At 42.9% G+C, this 27,615-nt stretch overlaps 1 protein-coding gene across 1 annotated transcript in view; it reads left to right on the top strand.

Annotated features, from left to right (window-relative positions):
• The first annotated feature begins 2,106 nt into the window (after positions 1–2,106).
• Positions 2,107–27,615, top strand: part of clstn2a (calsyntenin 2a) — a 206,335-nt gene continuing 180,826 nt past the window's right edge. Inside the window, exons 1-2 of the mRNA XM_060917795.1 lie at positions 2,107–2,122; positions 3,181–3,303. Coding sequence (XP_060773778.1) covers positions 2,107–2,122; positions 3,181–3,303 — 139 coding nt within the window. The remainder of the gene's footprint in view (positions 2,123–3,180; positions 3,304–27,615) is intronic.

Below are 27,615 nucleotides of genomic sequence, written 5' to 3' on the forward strand. Positions count from 1 at the left end.
TACATTTTTATCAAACTCTGTGAAATTGTAAACCTAATGTCGAAATGGAGATATCCATTTGATAGAGGGGTCCAAGGTGAATATTAAAAAATCTTTGTTTAAAATATTTTGTATTTCATGCAGAGTTTCGGAAGGAAAAGTCAGCGTTATGGATGTGACGAAATTCCGTTATGGATGTGACGCGTCTGAAATAGACATGGCATATGTTTAGAAAATCAGCAATTTAACCACCATAACCCTTTGAAAAACTCTTTAAATATCAGCTAAAACTATCAAAGTTCTTAAATAATATTTAGGATGGCTATTGTTTTGCTGTTTTGTGGATTTTAGCATACATTTCTGTGGCTTGTGGCAATAATATAGAATTGTACATGATCAAAGTTGATTTTAGCTTGGGGTTTACATTATAAGAAAGAAAGACTGACAGTGACATATTAGGTTGGTTACAAATTGGTTCAACTTATTCACATCTGTAAAATACAGGCCTAGGTGATATCTCTGGGAGTGGTTTTGATGTATTACATGTTGCTTTATTTTTGCATGGTGAGGTTGACATTTACATGGAATTGCCCTGGACTGATTGTACTGTTCCTCTGTGTAATAGTGGCATTTGTCATTAATGGTTGACAAAAAGTTATTGTCTGGGTCTGTCATTTTCTATATCCAATAGTTTATGGTCAGTGAATTCATGTCGTTTCAGTTCCAGGTTTTCATAATCAACAAGCATTTGCGTTACCCGAGTAGTATTCTGAGTAATGGATGAAAAAGTTATTTCGGTGTGTGTCATGGTTGAGTTTGGTGTAGTGTCACGTCAGTATTAATTACCATACAGTCCCGATAGCCATCACTGGTATTTGTCCAAGTCCTTGATATTTCGTATGACCAGAACTCTAGCCTCCTCTGGTGTACCATTCAGCTTAATGAATACTTTGCAGTTGGTTATCCATGTAGATTGAATTTTATTTTCTTTCTTCAGTTGATGTGCTTCTCTGGCGATGTCAGCATTGTGTTTTGTCAGGTACTCGTTGATGTAGATGTTTGTACCTTTCAGTTTTCTTCCTTGTTTCGGCAATGCAGCTTTGTTTTCGATTGACGAATCTCATTACGATGGCAGTGTTTTCCTTGTCTCTCCTGGGTAGAATGTGGCAGGCCTTGACATTGCTGCAATCAATATCGATTCCCTTTGAGTGTAGGAATGCCGACACTTGTTGCTCCATGGAGTTGCTGCTCAGTTTGTCAGATTCTCCCTCCCTTGTCACCGCTTTTGCATCTGACCTGGGTTTAATCTGAATCCCAGTGATGATGACGTCGTTCATCCTGGTGTACTGTTCCAGTTCAGCAACTCTGCTTTCCAGGTGGGCGAGACGCCAGTCCTTTTCGGCGTTCTGCAGCCTTAGCGACTTCACTTCCATCACCAGGTCCATGATGGTTTTCTGTTGTTGTTTAATAACAGAAACTTCCTCCGCCAGAAAGTCGAGTGACTTTTTAATGTCCTTCCTCGGCTGTAAAGTTCTTTTTTGGAGGCATAATTCACCAATAAAGCCATCCAATTAGTTAAAATGTTTGGAGAGTCGTTTCCTCGCCTCACTGCCTTTCTGAAGTTTCCCGCTAGAGGAAGTGACATGACCTTCCCATTAGGTTCCCATGGTGATGAAAGTCATGTACTTGGTTATGGGTTCTGGTTTATTCTTGTCTCTGCCCTGTCGTGTCATTGGTTTTTGTTTCTCTATTGTGTGCACCTGTTCTGTGTTATCTCATTGATTCCTTTGCTACCTTCACCAACTTTGTTGGAGGTTATGTTTTTGCCTCCTTTTTTTTTACTTTTTCCAACATAACTCAAAAAGTAATAAACAGATTTGGATGAAATTTGGAGGAAAGACGGGACAAGGAACAAGTGATTAGATTTTGATGCAAATGCAAATATGTATGCAGATCCAGGATTTTTTTTTTGCCTGTTCCCAACGTACCTCAAAAAGTAGTGAACGGATTTTCATGAAATGTTGAGGAAAGGTGGGCCATGGGTGAAGGAACAATTGGTTTCTTGCAAATTTTGATGTAAATCCGGATAGGTATGTGGATCCAGGATTTTTTTGTAGATATTCTAAAATGTGGCTTGGCGGAGGTATGCCCTCTACCGAGTCCCCTTCATTGTGAAGCAACTGTTTCACTTAGTGTCTTGCTTCATAGTTTCATGCTTTTTTTTACTTGTGAAAATCAGAGATTTTTGCAAGTATGTTGATCTGTCCATTTGTTTGTTTGTTACTTGCAAAAATCACCGATTTTTGCAAATATGTTGTTCTGTCTGTTTGTCTGTTTGTTTGCTAGTGCTCTAGCGTCGTCATTTCTTGACCAATCTTCACCAAAATGCACAGGACAACTCACTAGGATCGCACAAAGACATCATTCGTTTTTGGTGGGTCAAGGTCAAAGGTCAAGGTCACCAAAGTCAAATCTTGCAAAAACACCTAATCGACCATAACTTCCGTTTCTTTGTCATTTTTGCAAGTATCGTGCTCTGCATGACTTTTCGTTTGTTTGGGGTTTTTTTACCCTCCCGTTTTTCCTGTCTTACATTATGGATAACTGTAGTTTATTGCTGTTTGTCTGCTCTCTGACCCCTGCTTGGACCTCTGACAATGATTCATAGGTTGCCCTTAATAGATTGAGTTTTTGCGCACCTGGGGTTGTTGAGGTATTATTCACTGTCTCTATTGCTTATCGAGGCTTCACAGTACTTCTGTAAACCCTGTGTAAGCATTGGGGCAGTATGTAACACCTTAATAACCCCTTGTGTGCATATAAATGTAAGACAAGCCATTCCAAAATCACCTAGAGATGCATGACTAATTCCAGTGTGGGAAATATACCTTTTGGTGAACTGTTGGACAGCTTATAAAATAGCAATTGATCCAGCACACCCAATTATTTGGCACTTAACTCAGTGCTGAATATGACTTATAAATAAATTCTTTGGTGCAGTTAATTTAGGTCAGCAGTGACAAATGTTCTTTTAAAAAGCTATGTAAAAATGCCTGGTCTATTGCTTTCCTTATATTAAAGATAACACAAGGAATTATGAGAGATAAAATTAAATAAAAGGTGTGAATTTGCAGCAGATTACTGTGAGAATGTGAGAATCTGCTGACTTACTTTCACTCTTTTTATGTCTTTCTTTTCCAGTGAACAAGCACAAACCATGGATTGAGACATCCTACCATGGAGTGATCACTGAGAACATGGACACTGTCCTATTGGACCCTCCACTAGTAGCCTTGGACAAAGATGCTCCTGTTCCTTATGCAGGTACACGTTTCCTCTAGCTGAATGAACCAAGACTTTCTTTCTTCAGTGAATTATCTTTTCATTCTGTTGTGTCTTGGCTACGTGTCTATCTGAAAGGTAGTTCTCAGATTATAGAGATTTAGTGGCACCTTTTCTGAAACATCCTGACTGATGCTCTGACCTCAGTACTATTTCAGAGTATCCTTTTTTTTCCTGACGTCCTGATTGCACTGGTGATGCATGTTTATAGTCTTACTGACCTTGGAAATGGGAGAAAAATAAATAAGCCTTGAACAATCTGGTTATTCATTTTCGACAAGTGTAAGAGGGGATCAGCTGGAAGTCTTGTGGAGGAAAAACAATAATTATATTTGTGTTGGTGTCAGGTAAATGTCTGGATGTGCCAGCTGGAGAGTAATTTAATAATAGTGATCATTTTATATTTTACAATGAGGCAAAAAAAGGTGCTGTGACAGAGCTTTATGGCTTATTAAATGGCAAAGGACAGAATTAATCTGCTTTCCGACAACCTTGAAATTTGGACCTTTTTTTGTACACAGTATTAGCCCTAATAATCAGGCATTTTGCTCTGCCTCTCAGCAAGCATGATGTGGATTAGAAAACTAATCTGGTGTACTTGATAGGGTCCATGTTCTAATGGACTTCACTGCCTCTAATGATTAAGGAGTCAGTGAAGTTGGAACAAAGAAACAGTGAGTGAATAAGAAACTTTAAAGTGTGTTCCTTTATATCACTGGTGCCATGGTGGCGGCCCGCGGGCCGGATCCGGCCCGAATGAACATCTAATCCGGCCCCCTTGCTGATGGCCCTCTAATCGTTCGGCCGGCAGAGAGCCATCAATGTCTGCCGCACCCCATCGAACAATTATTACAGAACAATTGCCTGTCTTTCACTGCCGATCGCATTGACGTCAGAGGCGGAGATTTGCCTGATGGCGCCTGCCATTTGCATCGGTCCAATTCGCGCCACAGACTGTTTAAAATTATCTGAAAATGACATCCACCAGGGCCTTCCCTATCACACCGATGTGCGTTGGTTGAGCCGAGGCGCAGTGCTCAAACGGTTCTACAAATTGCGCAAAGAGATAGCCGAGTTCATGCAGGCGAAAGGGAAGCCTGTGGAGGAATTGGACGACACCGAATGGACCAGGGACCTTGCCTTTTTAGTGGACATTACCGAACACCTGAACTTATTGAATGTTAATATGCAAGGTCGCAACAAACTCGTTACCGAGTATTATGACGGTGTCCGTGCGTTTCAACGTAAACTTGCGTTATGGAAGGCACAGCTCTGTCAGCGCAATGCAGCCCACTTCCCCTGTTTGAAATCTCTGTCTGTCAGTCATCAGAGCATGGACAAGTATGCAAACTTGCTTTCCGATCTCATGCACGAGTTTGCCAATCGATTCACGGTTTTCACTGAACTGGAAAAGGACTTTGCGTTTTTTGGCTCTCCATTCACCACGGATGCTTCCGAGGTCCCTGAGGCGATGCAAATGGAACTGATAGACTTGCAATGCTGCACGCGGTTGAAGGACATGTACAAATCTGTTGGTATTGAATCATTCTACCAATCGTTGCCACCTGAGTACCCGACTATCACTGCATTTGCAGGTAAAATACTCTGTATGTTTGGGACAACATGTTTATGTGAGCAGGCATTTTCAGTTATGAATATTAATAAATCGAAAATGCGCAATCGTATGACACATGGACATCTCAATGATGTCATGAAAATAGCCACGGCCCAGAGCCTGTCCCCCAATGTGGACAAGCTGGTGAAAAATAAAAGGCTTCTGGCTTCGACATGTAAAATGTAGCTGGCTTGTCTGCCCATGTAACATAGTGCTGTGAAGTAATGATTGGGAGGGTATGTTTGTGGGGGTGGGAGTTTGTGGGAGTTGTTTAAGTTAATGTACCATCTGTTATTTATGTATTTTTATTATTAAGTTCTAGTGAATGTTTAGTCACTTGGCCTGTTGGTGGAGTACTTAACCTTGGCACATCTTTTGACTTCTTTAGGGCTACTTAGGGCCATCTTTTTTATGAATATGAATATGTCTTTATTGTCATTGCCACAAGTACAACGAAATTGAAAGTGCTATCCAGTCAGTGCAAAGAGTCAATAAATAGGGTAAAATAATAGGGTAAAAAGCAATAAACAGTGGCCTAAGCCCAAAACACACAGACCACACACTCACACATACCTACACAGTTCCAGTTGCCTCATTCACACAGTTCAGACATCATACATCATGTAAACAGATTCTCTGTATGTAAGCAGAGTTCCTTAGTTTCTAGCAGCATTAAGGCAAGTGACTGCAGTGGGATAGAAACTGTTCTTAAATCTATTTGTCCTTGCCCTGATTACTCTGTACCGCTTGCCTGAGGGCATCAGTTCAAACAGGGGATAGCCAGGGTGTGAGGTGTCTTTTATAATGTTCTGGGCCTTTTTCAAACACCGCAAGCGGTGAAGTTCTTCCAGTGTGGGGAGAGGGCAGCCAACAATCTTTTGGGCGGTGTTGATGACCCCCTGAAGCGCTTTCCTCTGAGCTGCTGTGCTGCTTTTATACCAGATGCATATGCAGTATATTAGTATGCTTTCAATGGAGGCTCTGTAGAAACAGACCAGCAGTCTTTGTGTGATGTTGTTCTTTCTGAGTATTCTGAGAAAGTACAGTCTCTGTTGGGTCTTTTTCAGCAGCTCAGAGGTATTTACGCTCCAGGACAGACTGTCCTCGATGTTGACTCCCAGGAAGCGAAAGTCTGCTACCCTCTCCACACATTGCCTGTTAATGGTTAGAGGTGGAATCTCAGTTCTTTTCCTTCTGTAGTCAACTATGAGTTCTTTTGTCTTTGAGGTATTCAGGAGAAGGTTATTGGCCACGCACCATGACACCAGCTGCTCTACCTCGTCTCTGTAGGCGGACTCGTCACCCCCAGATATGAGCCCCACCACTGTAGTGTCGTCTGCAAACTTTACGATGGTATTGCTCTGATGGACAGGAGAGCAGTCATGTGTGTATAGAGAGTAGAGCAGTGGGCTAAGCACACAGCCCTGAGGAGAGCCAGTGCTGAGGCTCAGGGCTGGGGATGTGTGGTGGCCAATTCTCACTCTCTGTTTGCGGTCAGAGAGGAAGCTGTTAATCCACATGCAGGTTGTGTGAGGAAGCCCCAGGTCTCTTAGCTTGGTCACCAGTCTGTGTGTGAGGATGGTATTAAACGCAGAGCTGTAATCCACGAAGAGCATCCGCACATAGCTCCCCTGCCCCTCCAGGTGTGACAGGGCGGCATGGAGCGCTGTGGCCACGGCGTCCTCCGTGGATCGATTTGCTCTGTATGCAAACTGGTGGGGATCAAGGCTGCGGGGCAGGGCTGATGTAATGTGACTGCGGACCAGTTTTTCAAAGCACTTCATTATCACTGGGGTGAGTGCCACTGGTCTGTAGTCATTTAGGCCGGAGATGTGGGGCTTCTTGGGCACCGGGACTATGATGGAGGACTTGAGACAGGGTGGGACAGTCGACTGCCAGTGATTGGTTGAAGATCCTGGTAAAGATCCCAGCCAGCTGGTCAGCGCAGTCCCTCAGCACACGTCCCGGGACGCCATCGGGGCCCGTCGCCTTCCTTGGGTTGACAGCCTGCAGCGAGCGCCTCACCTCGTGTTCCTCCAGAGTGAGGACAGTGCTGCTGTGGGCCGCATGGTGTTGTTGGGCCTCTAGTGCTGTGACCTCAAAGCGGGCGAAGAAAATGTTCAGCTCCTCTGCCAGTGCAAGATCACCTTCGGCGGCTCTGGGGTTGGTCTTGTAGTTTGTCAGGTGCTGGATACCCTGCCACATCTGCCTGCTGTTGTTGCTCTCCAAGTGGTCCTCAATCCTCCTCCTGTAGTCTGCTTTGGCCACTTTGATTCCTCTCTTCACGTCGGCTCGAGCTGCACTGTAGTGGCCTCTGTCGCCGGTCCTGAAGGCGATGTTCCTCTGCTTCAGCAGCTGCTGGACCTCCCGGGTCATCCAGGGCTTTTGGTTTGGGTAGACCCGGATACGTTTGTGCACTGTGACAGTGTCTATGCAGTTCTTGATGTAACAAAGAACACTGACTGTGAACACGTCCAGGTCTTGATGTTCAAAAATATCCCAGTTGGTCCTATCAAAGCAGTCCTGCAGCTGCATGGTAGCATCCTCTGGCCATGTGGCAACAGTCTTTGCTGTGGTGGGAGCGGTTTTCTTGAGGGGTGCATATGCCGGGATTAGAAACAGTGATACATGGTCTGACTGGCCCAGGTGTGGTAGGGGACTAGCCCTGTAGCCCCCTTTGATGTTTGAATATACTTTGTCCAAAGTGTTGTCACCCCTAGTGGCACATTTGACATGCTGATGGAGTTTAGGGAGAGCTGTTTTTAAGTCCACATGATTAAAATCCCCAGCTATGATGTGTACAGCATCAGGGTATCTACTCTGCTTGTTGCTAACATTTGCATGCAACAGTGCAATAGCCGAGTTAGCATTAGCATCCGGTGGTATGTAAACAGCAGTTATTATGACAACGGTGAATTCTCTTGGAAGATAGATAGGTCTGCATTTGACGGTCAGATATTCTATGTCAGGAGAGCAGTGGCGGTCAATTATCACTGTGTTGGTGCACCAGCTATTATTCACGTACATACAGAGTCCTCCTTTCCTCTTACCGGACTCTGCTGTCCGATCGTGGCGCTGTGTGGTATGGCCCGCTAGCTCGATAGCAGAGTCCGGAATGCATTGATGAAGCCAGGTCTCGTGATGAGCAGGATGCATGAATCTTTGACGTGTTTATTGGCTGCCACTTGTAGCCTCAGTTCATCCATCTTGTTCGCCAGGGATCTGGCATTGGAGATGAGTAGACTAGGAAGCGGTGGTTTGAGTGGCTGCCTACGTAGCCTGGCTAGCGCGCCAGCCCTGCAACCCCGCTTTTTCCTTCTCTCCCGACGCCGCCTCCGCCTCCTCCCCGCCGGGATGGTAATCCATGGAGAGCCCGGTCCTCTCGCTATCTCTGCCGGTATCTTATGCAGTCGGATAAATTCGCTAGAAACGTTGTTATGGTAGCGTAGTCCGATCTTAAGGAGGTCATGTCGGCTGTAGATGTTATTCGCTCGACTGACAGTACACAAAAACAAACACGAGACGAACATAAACATCCAAACACTACACCGACTGGTAGGACCCTGAGCTGCTGCAACTGTGTGCGCCGCCATGAATACTACACTATGTTTACACACTTTGCGTCCTGCCTTTTGGTCTAGACCAAAACACAGTTACACAGTGGGCAGGGAAGCAGGGGAGAGGTGCAGCCTCTAATTAGGCCTGTGTATTGACATGGTTTTATGTGCAAGTTGTCAATAAATCTGATCAAAGTAATTTACAGTTTAGTTGTGTTTTTATGTGTCCTTGTCCATTTTGTTGTTTTTTTATTATTAAAAAAACAAACATTTATAAATAATATTTATATTCATAAATGATATCAAATAGTATGTCTATTTGTTTAGTGTTTGGTCTTGTCACGCCGGTAATGCGGCCCCCTGAGGTCCCACTTGAAAACAATCTGGCCCCCTGACCAATTTCACCCTGGCACCCCTGCTTTATATGGAAAACGATGCTTCCAGGACCTTCTTAAAGTTTCAAGTTTATTTTTATAGCGCTTTTAACAATAGACATTGTCGCAAAGCAGCTTTACAGAATTTTAGTGACTTTAAACATGAGCTAGTCTATCCCTAATCTATCCCCAATGAGCAAGCCTGTGGCGACGGTGGCAAGCAAAACTCCCTCAGACAACATGAGGGAAAAAACCTAGAGAGAAACCAGACTCAAAAGGGAACCCATCCTCATTTGGGTGATAACAGACAACGTGATTATAAATAACTTGCTTCTATAGTAGTGTCCTATATAGTCACAAAGTATAACTGTATAACCAGGAAATTAATTACAGTTTTAACATGAACTCTGTTTTTTTGAAGTTATAAACTGTTCATTGTAGTTAACAATATAACTGTATCAGATCATCAGTTAGAATGTTTTACTCCCCTAAAAGAAACTGAATTACTTTCATTAATCTCTACATCAAAAGCCTCAACTTGCGTACTAGATCCCTTACCGACACATCTATTCAAACAGATAATGCCTGGAGTAATTGAACCGCTTCTAAAAATAATAAATTCTTCTCTTATGATTGGCTATGTACCCAAATCCTTTAAACTAGCAGTTATCAAACCCCTGATTAAAAAACCTGACCTTGATCCCTGTCAGCTGTCCAATTATCGGCCAATATCAAACCTCCCCTTTATCTCCAAGATCCTTGAAAAAGCTGTGGCACAGCAGTTATGCTCATATTTACATAGGAATAACATCCATGAAATGTATCAGTCAGGATTTAGACCTCATCATAGCACAGAGACAGCACTGGTTAAAGTAGTAAACGACCTACTGTTGGCGTCTGATCAGGGCTGTGTCTCGCTACTTGTGTTGCTTGACCTTAGTGCAGCATTTGATACCATTGATCATTCCATTCTTCTGGATAGACTAGAAAATGTTGTGGGAGTTAAGGGAATGGCCCTCTCCTGGCTCAGGTCTTATCTAACTGATCGTTATCAGTATGTTGATATAAATGGTGATATTTCTAGACATACCGAGGTAAAGTTTGGTGTTCCACAAGGTTCTGTCTTGGGTCCACTGCTTTTTTCTCTATATATGTTACCTCTGGGCAATATTATTCGTAAACATTGTATTAGTTTCCACTGTTATGCTGATGACACACAGTTGTATGTCTCTGCAAAACCTGATGAGAGACACCAGCTTAATAAAATTGAGGAATGTGTTAAGGATATTAGACACTGGATGCTTATAAATTTCCTTCTGCTTAACTCTGACAAGACTGAAGTACTTGTGCTAGGACCACATACAGCTAGAAGTAAGTTTTCTGATTACACAGTAACTCTGGATGGCCTTTCTGTTTCTTCACGTGCAGCAGTAAAAGACCTCGGAGTGATTATTGACCCCAGTCTTTCATTCAAAACTCACATTGATAACATCACCCGGATAGCTTTCTTTCATCTCAGAAATATTGCAAAGATAAGAAATTTAATGTCATTGCATGATGCAGAAAAACTAGTCCATGCTTTCGTTACCTCCAGGTTGGATTATTGTAATGCCTTACTGTCTGGATGTTCCAATAAGTGCATAAACAAGCTCCAGTTAGTTCAAAATGCAGCAGCAAGAGTCCTTACTAGAACTAGAAAATATGACCACATCACGCCTGTCTTATCCACACTGCATTGGCTCCCAATCAAATTTCGTATTGATTATAAAATACTACTATTGACCTTTAAAGCACTAAATGGTCTCGCACCACAGTACCTGAGTGAACTTCTGCTCCTCTATGACCCGCCACGCCTACTTAGATCAAAAGGTGCAGGCTATCTGCTGGTACCTCGTATAGTGAAGGCTACATCAGGGGGCAGAGCCTTTTCTTACAAAGCCCCACTGTTATGGAACAGCCTTCCAAGTACTGTTCGGGAATCAGACACAGTCTCAGCATTTAAGTCTAGGCTGAAAACATATCTGTTTAGTCAAGCCTTTTGTTAATGGTGTTTATGAGGTAAAGGGTCCTGGAGGGTCCTCAGACATAGAGTGTTTTGGTAAACTGGGATGTATGGATGCTGTCAGTCCCCACTCGCTTGCTCACTCGAGTTTGTTGACGGTGTAGTGGCTGGCTGCTTTATGTCCCGGGGCTCCCTCATGCCTGTGTTACCTTCTGGCTCTCTCCTTTTAGTTATGCTGTCATAGTTAGTTGCCGGAGTCCCTGCTTGTACTCGGTGCAATATGTATACTGTTCCTACTTATTCAGGTGACATTGGGCATACCTAACCACCTGTGTTTTCTTTCTCTCCCCCCCACCCCAAATCTGTCCCTCTGAGTTACATGGAGTCAACAGGAAATCTTTTGGTGGAGAGGGTGGAGACCTCGACTGGCTATCGTAGCCTGCAGGGAATCGGCCGTCAGACATTCTGTCGCATGTCCCAGACCCGGTGAAATGTAACTGAATTGTCTTGGCCAGGCCTAAGGGTCCCATCTGCATCTCATCATTGCTGAGGAGTGTGCTCCCATCACCCAATCAAGCATCCAGCCAGAGCAGGTCATGATATATTTTTTACCATATTAACATGCCATTGTGTGTTATGCCTGATGTAAAGACTCTCGTTTCTGCGAGCCTACCACACAGATTTAATACTTGTCATTTTTAGGGCATACCTAACAACGTGTTTTCTTTCTCTCTCTCTCTTCCCCCCCCATCTGTCCCTCTGAGTTACATGTTGATCCTGGGATTGAGATGCTGGCCTCTTCTGCCCCTCGGACCTGCTTGATCCATCCTGGTGCCCTGTGTCTGGTCGGAGTTTTATTGCACCGCTCCTGTGAAGGACGGCCCCATGAGGACAGTTGAGGGTTATACCTGTTAAAACTGTTAATATTATAGTCAGGCTGTCTGTTGTTGCCCAAATGAGGATGGGTTCCCTTTTGAGTCTGGTTCCTCTCGAGGTTTCTTCCTCATGTCGTCTGAGGAAGTTTTTCCTTGCCACCGTCGCCACAGGCTTGCTCATTGGGGATAGATTAGGGATAAAATTAGCTCATGTTTTAAGTCGTTCAAATTCTGTAAAGCTGCTTTGCGACAATGTTTATTGTTAAAAGCGCTGTACAAATAAACTTGATTTGATTTGATTCATTGATGATTCATATCCTCATAACTGATCGAAAACAACACAAAACTTGTGATCATTCTTTCTTCTCTTTCAATGATGTAATAAATAAAAACCTGCAGATTAAAAATAGATGCTAGTGAAATTCAAAATCATTAATACATAAATGAAGGAAGGAAGGAAGGAATGAAGGAAGGAAGGAAAGAATCTTCTTTCTTGTTAGTCAGTGGGTTTTTTGTGTGTTTCGACAAAATGGCAATGTATTAATTCCTGCATAGAAATTAAAATGTCGCTTGGGTAAAAGTCCAAAGCAGAAAATTTTACAAGAAATCAGTTTTAATAATACATTTTATTTATAGAGTGCTTTTCTAAATACTCATAAACACTTTACAAAGTAAAAACAAAATTAAAACAGGTTAATGCAATAAAATAAACAATACAGGAAAACCATGTAAAACATAAATCCAAAATTGTATTATATGCGGTTCTGAAGAGATGAGTTTTTAAAGATGATTTGAAACTAGACCGGTCAGTACAGTCACGGATGTGTTTGGGGAGGGAGTTCCAAAGGGAAGGGGCAGCAATGGAGAAAGCTCTGTCGCCCGAACTCCGATGTTTAGTCCTGAGAGGTATGGATAGGAGTTTGGCATCAAAAGAATGGAGAGTGTGAGAGGAAGTATGATGGTGAAGCAGATCCGTGAGATCTGAGGAGAGAGAGTTTTGGCTTGGACTCTGGACTGAAGATTCATAAATTTCTGTCTTGATAAAAAACATGAACAGAACGCTAATAAATTAAGACCAGAAATCTTAACATAATAACAGAAACTGAGTAAATCTAAAGTGTGTAGGTTTTTCTCTCAGTTTTCTGAAAGTCATATACATTAATTTACTGCAGTGCTACTCCCATGCAGCTCAAAAAAAAAAAAAGAAGCAGAGCAGAGCTGTTTTCACAAAGTGGTTGGAGTCTCTGACTCCCGAGTGAGAAAAACAAACATTGCTGGTTACAAAAGACGAGAAAAGGTAAGAAAAATTCTCAATTTCGAAAACTATATCTAAAACACCCTGTATAAGTTGGGGATTTGTTCATCCTTACTCAGACAGGGTGAATGCATCATGTTAATGGCTACTAAATGCTGGTTGTTGTCAGTCATTGACTCAATGATTAAAAGTAACAGACTCTTCACAATGTCTTTCTTGCTACACAAACTAGAATTGGAGCATTTATTGTTATATCTCTTGTGAATATAATGTGGGAACCATGCAGTTGTTCTGAAGGATGCTCTTTTTTTCTGACCGGTAGCAGACACTTCTTAACCGCCAAGATTAAAATGTACGATTTAGAAAGGATGAGTATCTGTGACCCATTAAAAATACCAATGCAACAAGTGGGCTTTTTTCATAAGAAGGGGTTTATTTTTCCATGTGCAAACCACAGCATAAACAACAGAATACAAGGATTCACACATCACCACATCATCATACGCCTGCAATGCTGCTGTGAATCGAGTAAAACAGACAGAATAAAATAGACCAATAGCCCTAAACAAGAAATATTCAACTTACACATTTATTTAAGTAAATAGCAAATAGTAGCCAGACATTCACATGAAAAAACAAAACCAGATGAACAAAACAAAAACACACATTTTATTCTCCGGCATCGAGTGTGCTGTGTATAACCAACATAATAGCCTCGATCTCCTGTGTAGTACTTCTTTTTCCTTGCTTCATTTTGCTCAGACTCAGTGAAATATGGCTGTAGGCATGTGAATTGATTGACATGTATTGCCTATTTCTCTTTTACTATGCAGCAAACTTTTTTAATTACTTTAAATAACTTTTAAAAATATATACAGTACCAGTCAAAAGTTGATACACCCCTATTCATTCATAGGTTTTTCTGTATTGTGACTATTTTCTATATTGTAGAACAATACCGAAGACATCAAAGCTAGGAAATAACATATGGAATATTTATGGAATTATGTGGGAAACAAAAAAGTGTTAAAAAAAAACAATATACGTTTCATATTTTAGATTCTTCAACGTATCCAGCGTTTACCTTGATGACACTTTGCACACTACTGGTATTATCAACCAGCTTCATGAGGTAGTCACCTGGAATGCTTTTCAGTTAACAGGTGAGCCTTGTCAAAAGATAATTAGTGCAATTTCTTGCCTTCATAATGTGTTTGAGATCAAACATCCATCCATCCATCCATCCATCTTCTACTGGATCTGGGTTGTGGGGGTAGCAGCCTAAGCAGAGCAGCCCAGACTTCCCTCTCCCCGGCCACCTCCACCAGCTCTTCCGGGGGAATATCGAGGCATTCCCAGGCCAGCTGAGAGATGTAATCTCTCCAGCGTGTCCTGGGTCTGCCCCGGGGTCTCCTCCTGGTGGGGCATGCCCAGAAAACCTCCCTTGGGAGGCATCCAGGGGGCATCCTAACAAGGTGCCTGAACCACCTCAACTGGCTCCTTTCGATGTGGAAGAGCAGCAGTTCTACTCTGAGTCTCTCCCGAATGACTAAGCTTCTCACCCTGTCTCTAAGGGAGAGCCCAGCCACCCTGCAGAGAAAACTCATTTCTACAGCTTGTATCCACGATCTCATTCTTTCGGTCACTACCCATAGCTCATGACCATAGGTGAGAGTGGGAACGTAAATGGATCAGTAAATTGAGAGCTTTGCCTTTTGGCTCAGCTCTCTCTTTACCACAACAGACCGGTTTAGCGTCCGGATCACTGCTGATGCTGCCCTGATCTTTCTATCCAACTCTGGCTCCCCCTTACCCTCACTCGTGAACAAAACCCCGAGATACTTAAACTCCTCCACTTTAGGTAGCAACTCCCCCCTGACCTGGAGTAGGCACTCCACCCATTTCCAGCTGAGCACCATGGCCATGGACTTGGAGGTGCTGATCCTCATCCCAGCCATTTCACACTCAGCTGCAAACCATCCCAGCGGATGCTGTAAGTCACAGATTGATGAAGCCAACAGGACCACATCATCTGCAAAAAGCAGAGACAGGTGGCAGCCTGGATTGAGTGGCAGCCAAAGGTGGAGGCCCTGGTGTACTGATCCCCAGCTGACAAAACTGGCTTTTGGGACATGGAATGTCACCTCTCTGGTGGGAAAGGAGCCTGAGCTTGTGCATGAGGTTGAGCGGTACCGATTAGATATAGTTGGGCTCACTTCAACACATAGCTTGGGCTCTGGAACCAATTTCCTGGAGAGGGGTTGGACTCTCTTCTATGCTGGAGTTGCCAAGGGTGAGCGGCGCTGGGCAGGAGTGGGGCTATTGGTAGCCCCCCAGTTTGGCACACTAACATCGGAGTTCTCCCCAGTGAATGAGAGGGTCGTTTCCCTGCACCTTCAGGTTGGGGAATGGTCTCTGACTATCATTTGCGCTTATGCGCCAAATGGTAGTTCGGAGTACCCGGCCTTCTTGGAGTCCTTGAATGGGGTGCTAGACAGTGCACCATGAGGGGACTCCATTATTTTAATGGGGGACTTCAATGCTCACGTGGGCAATGACAGTGAGACCTGGAGGGGTGTGATTGGGAGGAACGGCCTGCCTGATCTGAACCCGAGTGGTGTTCAGTTGTTGGATTTTTGTGCCATGCACGGTTTGGCCATAATGAACACCATGTTCAAGCATAAGGGTGTCCATAAGTGCACGTGGCATGAGGACACCCTAGACCGCAGATCAATGATTGACTTTGTAGTCGTTTCATCTGATCTACAACTGTATGTCTTGGATACTCGGGTGAAGAGAAGAGGAGAGCTGTCAACTGATCACTACCTGGTGGCGAGCTGGATCAGATGGTGGGGGAGGAGGCCAGACAGACCAGGCAGGCCCAAACGAGTAGTGAGGGTATGCTGGGAGGGTATGCGGAGGCTCCCGTCCATTGGCTCTTCAACCGTCACATCCGGCAGAGCTTCAACTGCATACTGAGGGAGGATGGGGACATTGAGTCTGAGTGGACCATGTTCCACACCTCCATTGCTGAGGCAGCCATGCAGAGCTGTGGCTGCAAGGTTGTTGGTGCCTGTCGTGGCGGTAATCCCTGAACTCGCTGGTGGACACCTGTGGTGAGGGGAGCTGTCAAGCTGAAGAAGGAGTCCTATCAGGTTTGGTTAACCTGTGGGTCTCCAGAGGCAGCTGACAGATACCAACAGGCCAAGCGGAATGCAGCTCTGGCAGTCGCTGAAGCAAAAACTCAGGTGTGGGAGGAGTTCGGTGAGGCCATGGAAAGTAACTTTCGGTCGGCCTCAAAGAGATTCTGGCAAACTGTCCGGCAGCTCAGGAAAGGAAAAGAGTACTCTGTCCCTACTCTTTACAGCAAGGATGGAGTGCTGTTGACCTCAACTGGGGACATCATCCAACGATGGAAGGAATACTTTGAGGATCTCCTCAATCCCACCTTCATGTTGTTCGAAGAGGACGCAGAGTCTGAGGGTGCTTGGGAGGACTCACCCATCACAGGGGCTGAGGTTGCTGAGGTGGTTAAAAAGCTCCTCAGTGGCCGGGCTCTGGGCTTGGATGAGATTCGTCCTGAGTTCCTGAAGGCACTGGATGTTGTTGGGCTGTCTTGGCTGACACGCCTCTTCAACATTGCATGGAGGTTGGGGACAGTGCCTCTGGATTGGCAGACTGGAGTGGTGGTCCCCCTTTTTAAAAAGGGGGACCGGAGAGTGTGTTCCAACTATAGGGGGATCACACTTTTCAGCCTCCCTGGGAAAGCCTATGCTGGGGTGCTGGAGAGGAGAGTCCGGTCAATAGTCGAACCTCAGATTCAGGAGGAACAATGCGGTTTTTCTCCTGGTCGTGGAACACTGGACCAACTCTTTACCCTTGCAAGGGTACTGGAGGGTGCATGGGAGTTTGCCCAATCGGTCGACATGTGTTTTGTGGACCTGGAGAAGGCTTACGACCATGTCCCTCGTGGTGCCCTGTGGGGGGTGCTTCAAGAGTATGGGGTTCAGGGCCCACTACTGCAGGCCATTCGGTCCCTGTATGACCGAAGCAGGAGTTTGGTTTGCATTGCCAGCAGTAAGTCGGACTCGTTCCTGGTGCATGTTGGACTCCACCAGGGCTGTCCTTTATCACCAGCTCTGTTCATAACTTTTATTCTAGGCGCAGCCAAGGGGTGGAGGGTGTCTGGTTTAGTGACATCAGATCAAACAGTAAATAGTAAATAATAAAAAAAAGGTGAATTGTCCTATTCCACAAATGTAGTCATCCACATTATGTTATGAACTGCTCAACTAAGTAAAAAGAAATGACAGTCCATCATTAAGTTAAGACAGATTCCTCATCAAGAAATGATTGTTTTCAATAAAAACACATGTGCCATTATTATTGGCTCCCCTGGAAGTTATAGTAAACACAATTTAACTGAAGCATATTTCCCATTTAAATTGTACATATTTGAGTTGATTAGAGTGTGTAGGAACTTTCAAGCTGTAATCCATGACTGAGTAACTGGGTTATAAATATGAGGTGACACAGAGGCCAAATCCCCTTAGTCACTCATCGGCATGGGGAAGATAAGAGATCACACAAACCAAATGAGGGAGAAGTGTGTTGACTTTCATAAGTCAGGGAATAGTTATTTAAAAAATAGCTACTCGCCTGAAAATGTCAATTTCTACTGTTAGGGCATTAATAAAAAAAAAAAAGTGGACACCAACTGGAACTTACAAACTTGCCTGGAAGAGGAGCCAAGTTCATTTTGCCACCACATTCAGTAAGCGAGGCAAAAAAAAATCCCTACAAGGATCACTGTTGGTGAATTACAAGAAAAAGTAAAATATTGGGGTTTCCAAGTCTCCAAAACCACCAACAGAGACCACATACATGCCAATAGATTATTTGGAACATCTGCCAGAAAAAAAGCGTTTTCTATCAATTAACCACAAACATAAGCACCTGAAGTTTGTAAAACACTATTACAACTTTGACTGGAACCATGTTCTATGGTCTGATGAAACAAAAATGGAGCTTTTTGTCAATAATTTCGTGGGTTTGGCGTTAAAAGAAGGATGGCTATAATAAAAAGATCCCAACTGTAAAATATGGTGGAAGTTCTGTGATGTTTTGGGGCTGTCTTTCTTCCAAAGGCTCTGAAAACCTTGTTAGGATCATGGCATCATGGACTCCATGAAATATCAGGACATTTTAAATCAAAATCGGGCTGCCTCTGCCAAGAAACTAAAACTGAGTCATCGTTGGATCATCCATCAGGACAATGATCCAAAGCATATGTCCAAATCAACACAAAAATGGTTAGCTGATCACAGAGTCAAGCTTCTGCCATGACCATCTCCGTCCCCTGACCTGAACCCTACTGAAAACCTGTGGGGTGAACTGAAGAGGAGAGAGCACAAGAGAGGGCTGAGGACCCTGGATGATCTGGAGAGATTCTGTAAAGAGGAATGGTCTCAGATGCCCTGCTCTCTTTTTTCTTTTTTTTTTTGTCAGTAAATGGTTAAACAGTTAATTATGAACATTCCATAAATGATGAGTAAATAAATTAAATTTATTAAACAACAATAAAACATGACCAATTGAGGACCCTACCATGACTCTGTTACACAAATGTTTAAGTCTTTTGCAGACAGTTACATCTATGCTGTTTTATAGGCTTATGCAGTAAGATGTGAGATTATTAACATTCACTATATACCATACTGGTGGCACAGTGGTGTAGTGGTTAGCACTGTCGCCTCACAGCAAAGAGGTTCTGGGTTTGAGCCTAGTGGCCGACGGGGACCTTTCTGTGTAGAGTTTGCATGTTCTCCCCGTGTCTGTGTGGGTTTCCTCCGGGTGCTCCGGTTTCCCCCACAGTCCAAAGACATGCAGATTAGGCTAATTGGTGGCTCTAAATTGACCGTAGCTGTGAACATGAATGTAAATGGTTGTTTGTCTCTATGTGTAAGCCCTGCGATGACCTGGTGACTTGTCCAGGGTGTATCACCCTCTCGCCCATAGTCAGCTGGGATAGGCTCCAGCTTGCCCACAATCCTGCACAGGAGAAGCAGTTATGGATAATGGATATTATAACTATATACTATACTCATTTAGAACAGTATAATTGCACAAACATTAATCTAATAGTAGGTATATCAGACACTCGCTGTCCGTGCTGTGAAAATTGTACATGCAGATGCTCATCTAAGTTTCCAAATCTCTCATCAAAGTTTCCAAATAACCAGTCTCAAATGCTTAATTCTAAAATATTTTCTATCGTGAATACTATCATTTAAAAAGCTTAAATAAGCTTAAAAAAACCAGATCTCGTTAAGATCTGTTTGGTACTTTGGGAGTAACGGCAGGTTCAAGTTGGTACAACAGAGTACACTCTGCTTATGTGATGTCAGGAAACTGCCAGTGCTTTTTGAGTCACGGGAAAGCAGTCAGGCTCTCTCTCTTCTGATCGGTTTCCGAATGGATTACTCATGAATATCAATCAGATAACTTTTATAGGGATGTTCTCGAGCGCTCACTGTTTCTGATGAAGTATTCAGCAAAATTTTCCATCAGCTAGTTTTGCTAATATGCTTCACAGGAGACTTTGAAGCGAGTTTTCACAGCTTTACCTAATTATTTTTAAAAATCAAACTGATTCATGTAAATAACTATTTTAGAATATAACTGTAGTTGCGGGGCAGCACGGTGGTGTAGTGGTTAGCGCTGTTGCCTCACAGCAAGAAGGTCCGGGTTCGAGCCCCGTGGCCAGCGAGGGCCTTTCTGTGTGGAGTTTGCATGTTCTCCCCGTGTCCGCGTGGGTTTCCTCCGGGTGCTCCGGTTTCCCCCACAGTCCAAAGACATGCAGGTTAGGTTAACTGGTGACCCTAAATTGACTGTAGGTGTGAATGTGAGTGTGAATGGTTGTCTGTGTCTATGTGTCAGCCCTGTGATGATCTGGGGACTTGTCCAGGATGTACCCCGCCTTTTGCCCGTAGTCAGCTGGGATAGGCTCCAGCTTGCCTACGACCGTGTAGAACAGGATAAAGTGGCTAGAGATAATGAGATGAGATGAGATGAGAACTGTAGTTGTCTTGATGAAAAATATCAAGATCTTCATGGTCGGAATGATATTTTAAAAAACTGGAAGTCAGAAACGTGAGTGTCAATTTCAGTTGAGTTAATTGGAATTGTTTACTGGATGTGGATCACACAGTTTTTTCAAGGTTGGCCTTGAAAGCTGTGAATATTAATCAAAATAATTTATATTCTTTCCTATAAACATTAGTAGGCCCTACTTAGAAATACAAAGGTCTACAGAGCACAAAGAGGGTATTAGAAATAACATTTTATTACTTTTTTATTTTGATAGAGAATGGTAGATGTAAATGACATTTCAATGCTTATTTATGCATATTTTATAATTGTATTTGTAATTTGTAATTGTAATTAACATTAATTTCTCCTTCTTTGTGATGTATAAATGAGAGGTAATATCAGCTTTATATTGCACAAGTAAAGCCATTTGGTGAAACTTTGAAGAAGAGAGTGTACCGATTTAACAATTTACCTAATTAGCATAAATAATCCTAATTAAATACGAATTTGCATAATTCGTTTTTGCTAATTTTTTTTACTTTGTATTCAGTATACAACCATCTATATGCCTGCCGATTTCAATGTAAATATCTTGAAAAATAGAAGAGTTATGAAGAAAACATTTGATCTCATTTGTTAATTAGGCCCATTTTGGACAATGTTATCCTGTTACATAATATTAGGTCAGTTTTCTAAAAAATTAAGCAATTTTTTTTCAATCTTTGATTTATAATATCTCAAGAACAGATAAACATTTTAATTCTGTAAAAAGTATGTTTTTAAGCATTCAATTCTGAATTTAATGAGAGCAGTTTCAAGCAATTTGGATTGAATTTGAATTTTTACCTGATATGCCTACTCATGGAACATATAATATTTAAATGGACAAGTTGTCCAACGTATGCATTTTTCTACCAATTCCAATGGTCTTAACCAGTCCCACCCACTTCCACAGACATACTTGTCCAATCCCACCCCTGCCACAGACAATCTTGAGTGATCCCAGCCACAATCAAGTCCACAATCAAGTCCAATCCTGGTACCTTGTGCAGACACTCTTGACCAATCTCATGCACTCCTGCAGACCAGCTTGACCAATCCCACCTGACAACACTCTTACCCAGTCCCACCTCTCCCACCCAGACAGCACAGCCAATTTTGCTCTCAAAGATGGCCATGGCATCAAACTCATGATGATAGGTCAAACATTTTCCTGTTGCATCAGTCAGAAGACCCCAGCAGACACTCTTGCACATTTCCCACCCTCTCCTGCAGACACTCTTGACCAATCCCACATGTTCATACAGACTCTTTGACCCCATAGACACACTTGACCAATCTCATCGACACTCTCACAGACACTCTTGACAACCCCTTCCACTTCCAAAGATACTTGACCAGTTCCCTGCTGCCACAATTCTCAACCAATCCCATCTACTCCTACAGACAAAGCTGACCAATCCAACCCACTCCTGCAAACACACTTAACCAGTCCCACCCACTCCCAAAGACCTTGATCAATCCCACCCACTCCTGAAGACACTGCTGACTAATCTCAATCACTCTTGAAGACATTCTCACCCACTTTCACAGACACTCTTCACCAATGCCCTGACCTTGTATCTGTCTGCAATATTTTCTAATGTTCATAGTTGGTTCTCTATCCCAGAGCATAAAAATCAAGTAATTTCAAACACATTGACCCCAGCCAGAATATTACTGAAAATGAGTGCAAAAATGAATGAAAAAGTAATACCCAATTTATTTGAGATGTGGTAAATGTGGCACAGCATGAATTTCAAGTTAATAAGCAGAGCTTTACTTAATCCCATGAGCTTCATGTCTGATAGTCTGCTCCTAGCCATATGAGAGTATTTTGCTAAATGATGGCAACATGAGATTCTGGAAAGGTGTTTAAACTCCCTCTGGCACCAATGGACTCCTGGTCAGCCTTGTTTGGCAGCCTGAGAAATAATTAGGAGAGTGTATGAGAATGGGGCAATTTTGATTGCATGCATTTGTGTCCCATGTTTTCATGTCATAGAGTCAATGAATAATGTGGCATATTGATGTCCATTATCTAAGAGTCTCCCTTTGGGTGAAGACATATGCCTGAGGAACTAGTCACAGCAGTGTCATCCTAATTATTCACTTGGGATTTAACAAAGTGCAGTGTAGTTCTTTAACTCTTGTTAAGACTTTATGTGCTAATTGTGTAGCAGCTGTTTTTCTCTTCTACTGTATATGTATGTATGCATTTGCTTTACAATGTTATTGGCATGGAACCAATCCAACACAGTCCTTAGGAGGCTTATCTTGACATTTACCTGTGCATTTGAACATATATGTAAGGCCTACTGCAGAAATGATAAAATGTATTCTCATTATATCATGTCACTTACTGGAGACTGGTTTGGAAAAATCACACTTTTCGCTCATGTTGAGAATTTACAGATCTGAGAAGGTGTAAGCTTTACAAACCTGTAAAAACATTGAAGAGGTGATAATTAAAACATGAGCTGGGACCATTTCTCTGTTTCTGAAGTGGCAGCGAGTGTGTTTTGCATAAAAGTATACTTTTATACTGTTACCATTTTTGTCCCACCACAGAGCGCTGGTGTTTAACCCTTTCATGCATAGAGTGCACCCTTTGCTTTAGGGAAAATTTAATATTTTACCTCCCAAACACTTAAATAAATGATCATCATGCTCTCTATAGACTGTCTATTTGCCATTTTCAATAAATAAAACATGGTATATTTTTACAGACTTTCTTCACAAAATCCCCAAATACAGTGGTGCTTGAAAGTTTGTGAACCCTTTAGAATTTTCTATATTTCTGCATAAATATGACCTGAAACATCATCAGATTTTCACACAAGTCCTAAAAGTAGATAAAGAGAGCCCAGTTAAACAAATGAGACAAAAATATTACACTTGGTCATTTATTTATTGAGGGAACTGATCCAATATTACATATCTGTAAGTGGCAAAAGTATGTGAACCTCTAGGATTAGCAGTTAATTTGAAGGTGAAATTAGAGTCAGGTGTTTTCAATCAATAGGATGACAATCAGGTGTGAGTGGGCACCCTGTTTTATTTAAAGAACATGGATCTATCAGTCTGATCTTCACAACACATGTTTGTGGAAGTGTATCATGGCACGAACAAAGGAGATTTCTGAGGACCTCAGAAAAACCGTTGTTGATGCTCATCAGGCTAGAAAAGGTTACAAAACCATCTCTAAAGAGTTTGGGCTCCACCAATCTACAGTCAGCCAGATTGTGTACAAATGGAGGAAATTCAAAATCACTGTTACCCTTCCCAGGAGTGGTCAACCAACAAAGATCACTCCAATAGCAAGGCGTGTAATAGTCAGCGAGGTCACAAAGGACCCCAGGGTAACTTCTAAGCAACTGAAGGCCTCTCTCACATTGGCTAATGTTAATGTTCATGAGTCCACCATCAGGAGAACACTGAACAACAATGGTGTGCATGGCAGGGTTGCAAGGAGAAAGCCACTGCTCTCCAAAAAGAACATTGTTGCATGTCTGCAGTTTGCGAAAGATCATGTGGACAAGCCAGAAGGCTATTGGAAAAAATTTTGTGGACGGATGAGACCAAAATAGAACTTTTTTGTTTAAATGAGAAGCGTTATGTTTGGAGAAAGGAAAACACTGCATTCCAGTATAAGAACCTTATTCCATCTTTGAAACATGGTGGTGGTGGTAGTATCATGGTTTGGGCCTGTTTTGCTGCATCTGGGTCGGCTTGCCATCATTGATGGAACAATGAATTCTGAATTATACCACTTTCTAAAGGAAAGTGTCAGGACATCTGTCCATGAACTAAATCTCAAGAGAAGGTGGGTCATGCAGCAAGACAATGACCCTAAGCACACAAGTCGTTCTACCAAGGAATGGTTAAAGAAGAATAAAGTTAATGTTTTGGAATGGGCAAATCAAAATCCTGACCTTAATCCAATCAAAATGTTGTGGAAGGACCTGAAGCGAGCAGTTCATGTGAGGAAACCCACCAACATCCCAGATTTGAAGCTGTTCTGTATGGAGGAATGGGCTAAAATTCCTCCAAGCTGGTGTGCAGGACTCATCAACAGTTACCGGAAACGTTTAGTTGCAGTTATTGCTGCACAAGGGGATCACACCTTTACTGAAAGCAAAGGTTCATGTACTTTTGCCACTCACAGATATGTAATATTGGATCATTTTCCTCAATAAATAAAGGACCAAGTATAATATTTTTGTCTCATTTGTTTCACTAGGTTCTCTTTATCTACTTTTAGGACTTGTGTGAAAATCTGATGATGTTTTAGGTCATATTTATGCAGAAATATAGAAAATTCTAAAGGGTTCACAGACTTTCAAGCACCACTGTATATAAAAGACTTGAGAAGGGGCGGCATGGTGGTGTAGTGGTTACCACTGTCGCCTCACAGCAAGAAGGTTCTGGATTTGAGCCCAGCGCCCGACGGGGGCCTTTCTGTGTGGAGTTTGCATGTTCCCCCCGTGTCTTTTGCCCCTTTTCCACCAAAGCAGTTCCAGGGCTGGTTCGGGGCCAGTGCTTAGTTTGGAACCGGGTTTTCTGTTTCCACTGACAAAGAACTGGCTCTGGGGCCCGAAAAACCGGTTCCAGGCTAGCACCAGCTCTTTGCTGGACCAGAGGAAAGAACCACTTACGTCAGCGGGGGGGGGGCGGAGTTGTTAAGACCAACAACAATCGCAAGACAGCGAAAGGTCGCCATTTTTAAGCGCGGAGAAGCAGCAGCTGTACAAACACAAAGTCATCCATTATTGTTGTTGCTGCTTCTTCTTCTCCGTGTTGTTGTTGCTTCGATATTCACGCCAAGGTTTATGCAAACGCAGCGACATAACTGATGTATACAGTGACGTAATGCCGTGGCTCCCCTTAGCACCACGAGCTATGGAAAAGCAAATTGGTTCTCAGCTGGCTCGCAAGTTGAACGAATTGTGAACCACCACCAGCACTGGCCCCGAACCAGCCCTGGAACTGATTTGGTGGAAAAGGGGTATGTGTCTGTTTCCTGTGGGTGCTCCAGTTTCCCCCACAGTCCAAAGACATGCAGGTTAGGCTGATTGGTGGCTCTGAATTGACTATAGTTGTGAATGTGACTGTGAATGGTTGTTTGTCTCTGTGTCAGCCCTGTGATGATCTGGCGACTTGTCCAGGGTGTAACCCGCCTCTCACTCATAGTCAGCTGAGATAAAGCACAGTGAAATTCCTCCTCTGCATTTAACCCTTCTGAAGCAGTAAACACACACAAGTGAGCAATAAGCACACACACATACCCAGAGTAGCGGGCAGCTATGCTACAGCACCCAGGGAGGAGTTGGGGGTTAGGTGCCCTTGCTCAAGGGCACTTCAGCTTAACCTCAGGCTATGGCTGTCCTGTTTAACCTCACCACATCTTTGAACTGTGGGGGGGAAACCAGAGCACCCAGAGGAAACCCACGCAGACACAGGGAGAACATGCAAACTCCACATAGAAAGGCTTGAACCTAGAACCTTCTTACTGTGAGGCAACAGTGCTAACCACTACACCACCATGCCACCCACATGGTACACACACGAGAAACAGGACATTTCCTAAGCTATGCAAGAGAATTGCTTCTGAGGCTGTAGGAGGTGAAACAGAATATACATGTCTGGCAGGTGACAGGAAATGACAGGCCAGTTCCAAACACAGTCCATTGATCCAGGGTGCATTGTACATGCTAAAATTTAATTACATGTATGAGAGTAACCAGTGAATTCAATCTGCTTTTTTTCTGTCCACTTTGCTGTCACGCATATGAATGGGGCGGCTGTAGTCTTGACAAGCCAATTAGATCCATATTTGCATACCTCTCTCAGCCTATTCACCTTGTTCAAGGAAGCATAAAATGAGCAAAAATATACTATGGAGCCTGTGCTCATCAAAATCCATGCAAGCTCCTTCCCTCCACCTCCTCATGAAATCTACCTATATAACAAAGTAAATTGATGGTCAGTCTATTCCACTACATCTAGAAATATTGTAGCATTATCTGTGAGCTCGCTGTGTAAGCCTGTGGTAGATAAAGTACTATGTATGAAGCTGGCTGTGTGTCTGGTAGGGATTCATTGATATGGATACTGATATTGAGCAAGACGTCTTAGACCAGTTTTAATGGAATCAGAAAGCTCACCTTTTAAACAAATTCACTCCACTCCAACTTCATAAGCTTGTGTATATCTATGTAGATATTCCAAAACAGGGTGTGAATCAACATCTAATCCCAAAGTGAATACTGAGCACATGAAAAGCACATTTTATCGCCTCATGAATTATAAATGCTTATCCCACAGCGCTGTTGAATTCTCAATTCTGATTGGTCAGATGGTATTGAATAATTTTCTACAACAGCATGGCTCAGACAGGTTTATGTGCTGTTTATGTGGGGCTGTTTGTTGATATGGTGCAGTTTTCATTTTTGTTCTTTAATAAATAAACTAAAAACGTTAGCATTGTGGTATAAGAGAGATAAAATACTTTGGAATATGCTGTTGGAGGAAAATAATGAACTTGTACTGACACCAAACACTATGCCATAACACTTGGTGTGAGGCCAGAAATACATCTTTGATAGGATGGCAGTTGATCACAGGGCACCATGCATACACACATTAAAACACCCATTCAGACCACCTATTGGCTTGTTTTGGGGAGGTGAAAGTAAGCCGGAGAACCCAGAGGAAACCTGTGCAGACATGGGGAGTACATACATAGAAACTCTGAAATCAGGATTGAATCGGAAACCTAGAAGCTATGAGGTGGCAGTTGTACCAGCTTAACCCCCATGCTACTCTCATGTCTAATTATTCCTGGGTATTAGTGATGAATTCAGGGTATGAGTAGTAAGGATTCATGTGTCTGTAATCAGTGGAGGTTGGGGGCAAGGTTCCCTCTTTTTCTTTCCAGTCTGTATCCATGGCCAGGACACGTGTGCCTTCATGGTTGTTGGTTGGTCCTAGTTCATGATTGTTTTTTTTTTTTTATTCATGTTGTGATTCAGACAGAAATGTCTCAAGAGTCCATCTGCAAGTCAGTCAGCTTTTAGGGTTTTTTTAAAAATGAGATTTAGTTCTCAACTATACCATAGATAATTTGTTCACCTTATCAATAGGGTTCTGCTACAGTTAGTCAAAAAACACAGAGTATGCTCTCCTTCTGTCTGAGCTTCAATTTGTACATATTAAATCCAATGTACACACTAAAGCCACAGATGAAGCAATCTGACCAAGGTGCCAAACCTCTTTGTCCATTTGGAACAAGGTCTCCTCAGGGACAAAGCTGCCAAAGGAGCAGTGATCTTGCTGGCCATCCTGGGGCCATAAGTAGGGCTCTTTAAGCTGAATCACTGTCGAGGCAGAATCACATACAGTAGACAGCGACCTTTAATGTGAGCACCACCTCATTCCATGTTCAACTGGAACAGTATGTAGCGTCTCATAACTAGTGATACA

The sequence above is a fragment of the Neoarius graeffei genome, chromosome 1, assembly GCF_027579695.1.
Source record: "Neoarius graeffei isolate fNeoGra1 chromosome 1, fNeoGra1.pri, whole genome shotgun sequence".
NCBI classification, from domain to species: Eukaryota; Metazoa; Chordata; class Actinopteri; order Siluriformes; family Ariidae; genus Neoarius; species Neoarius graeffei.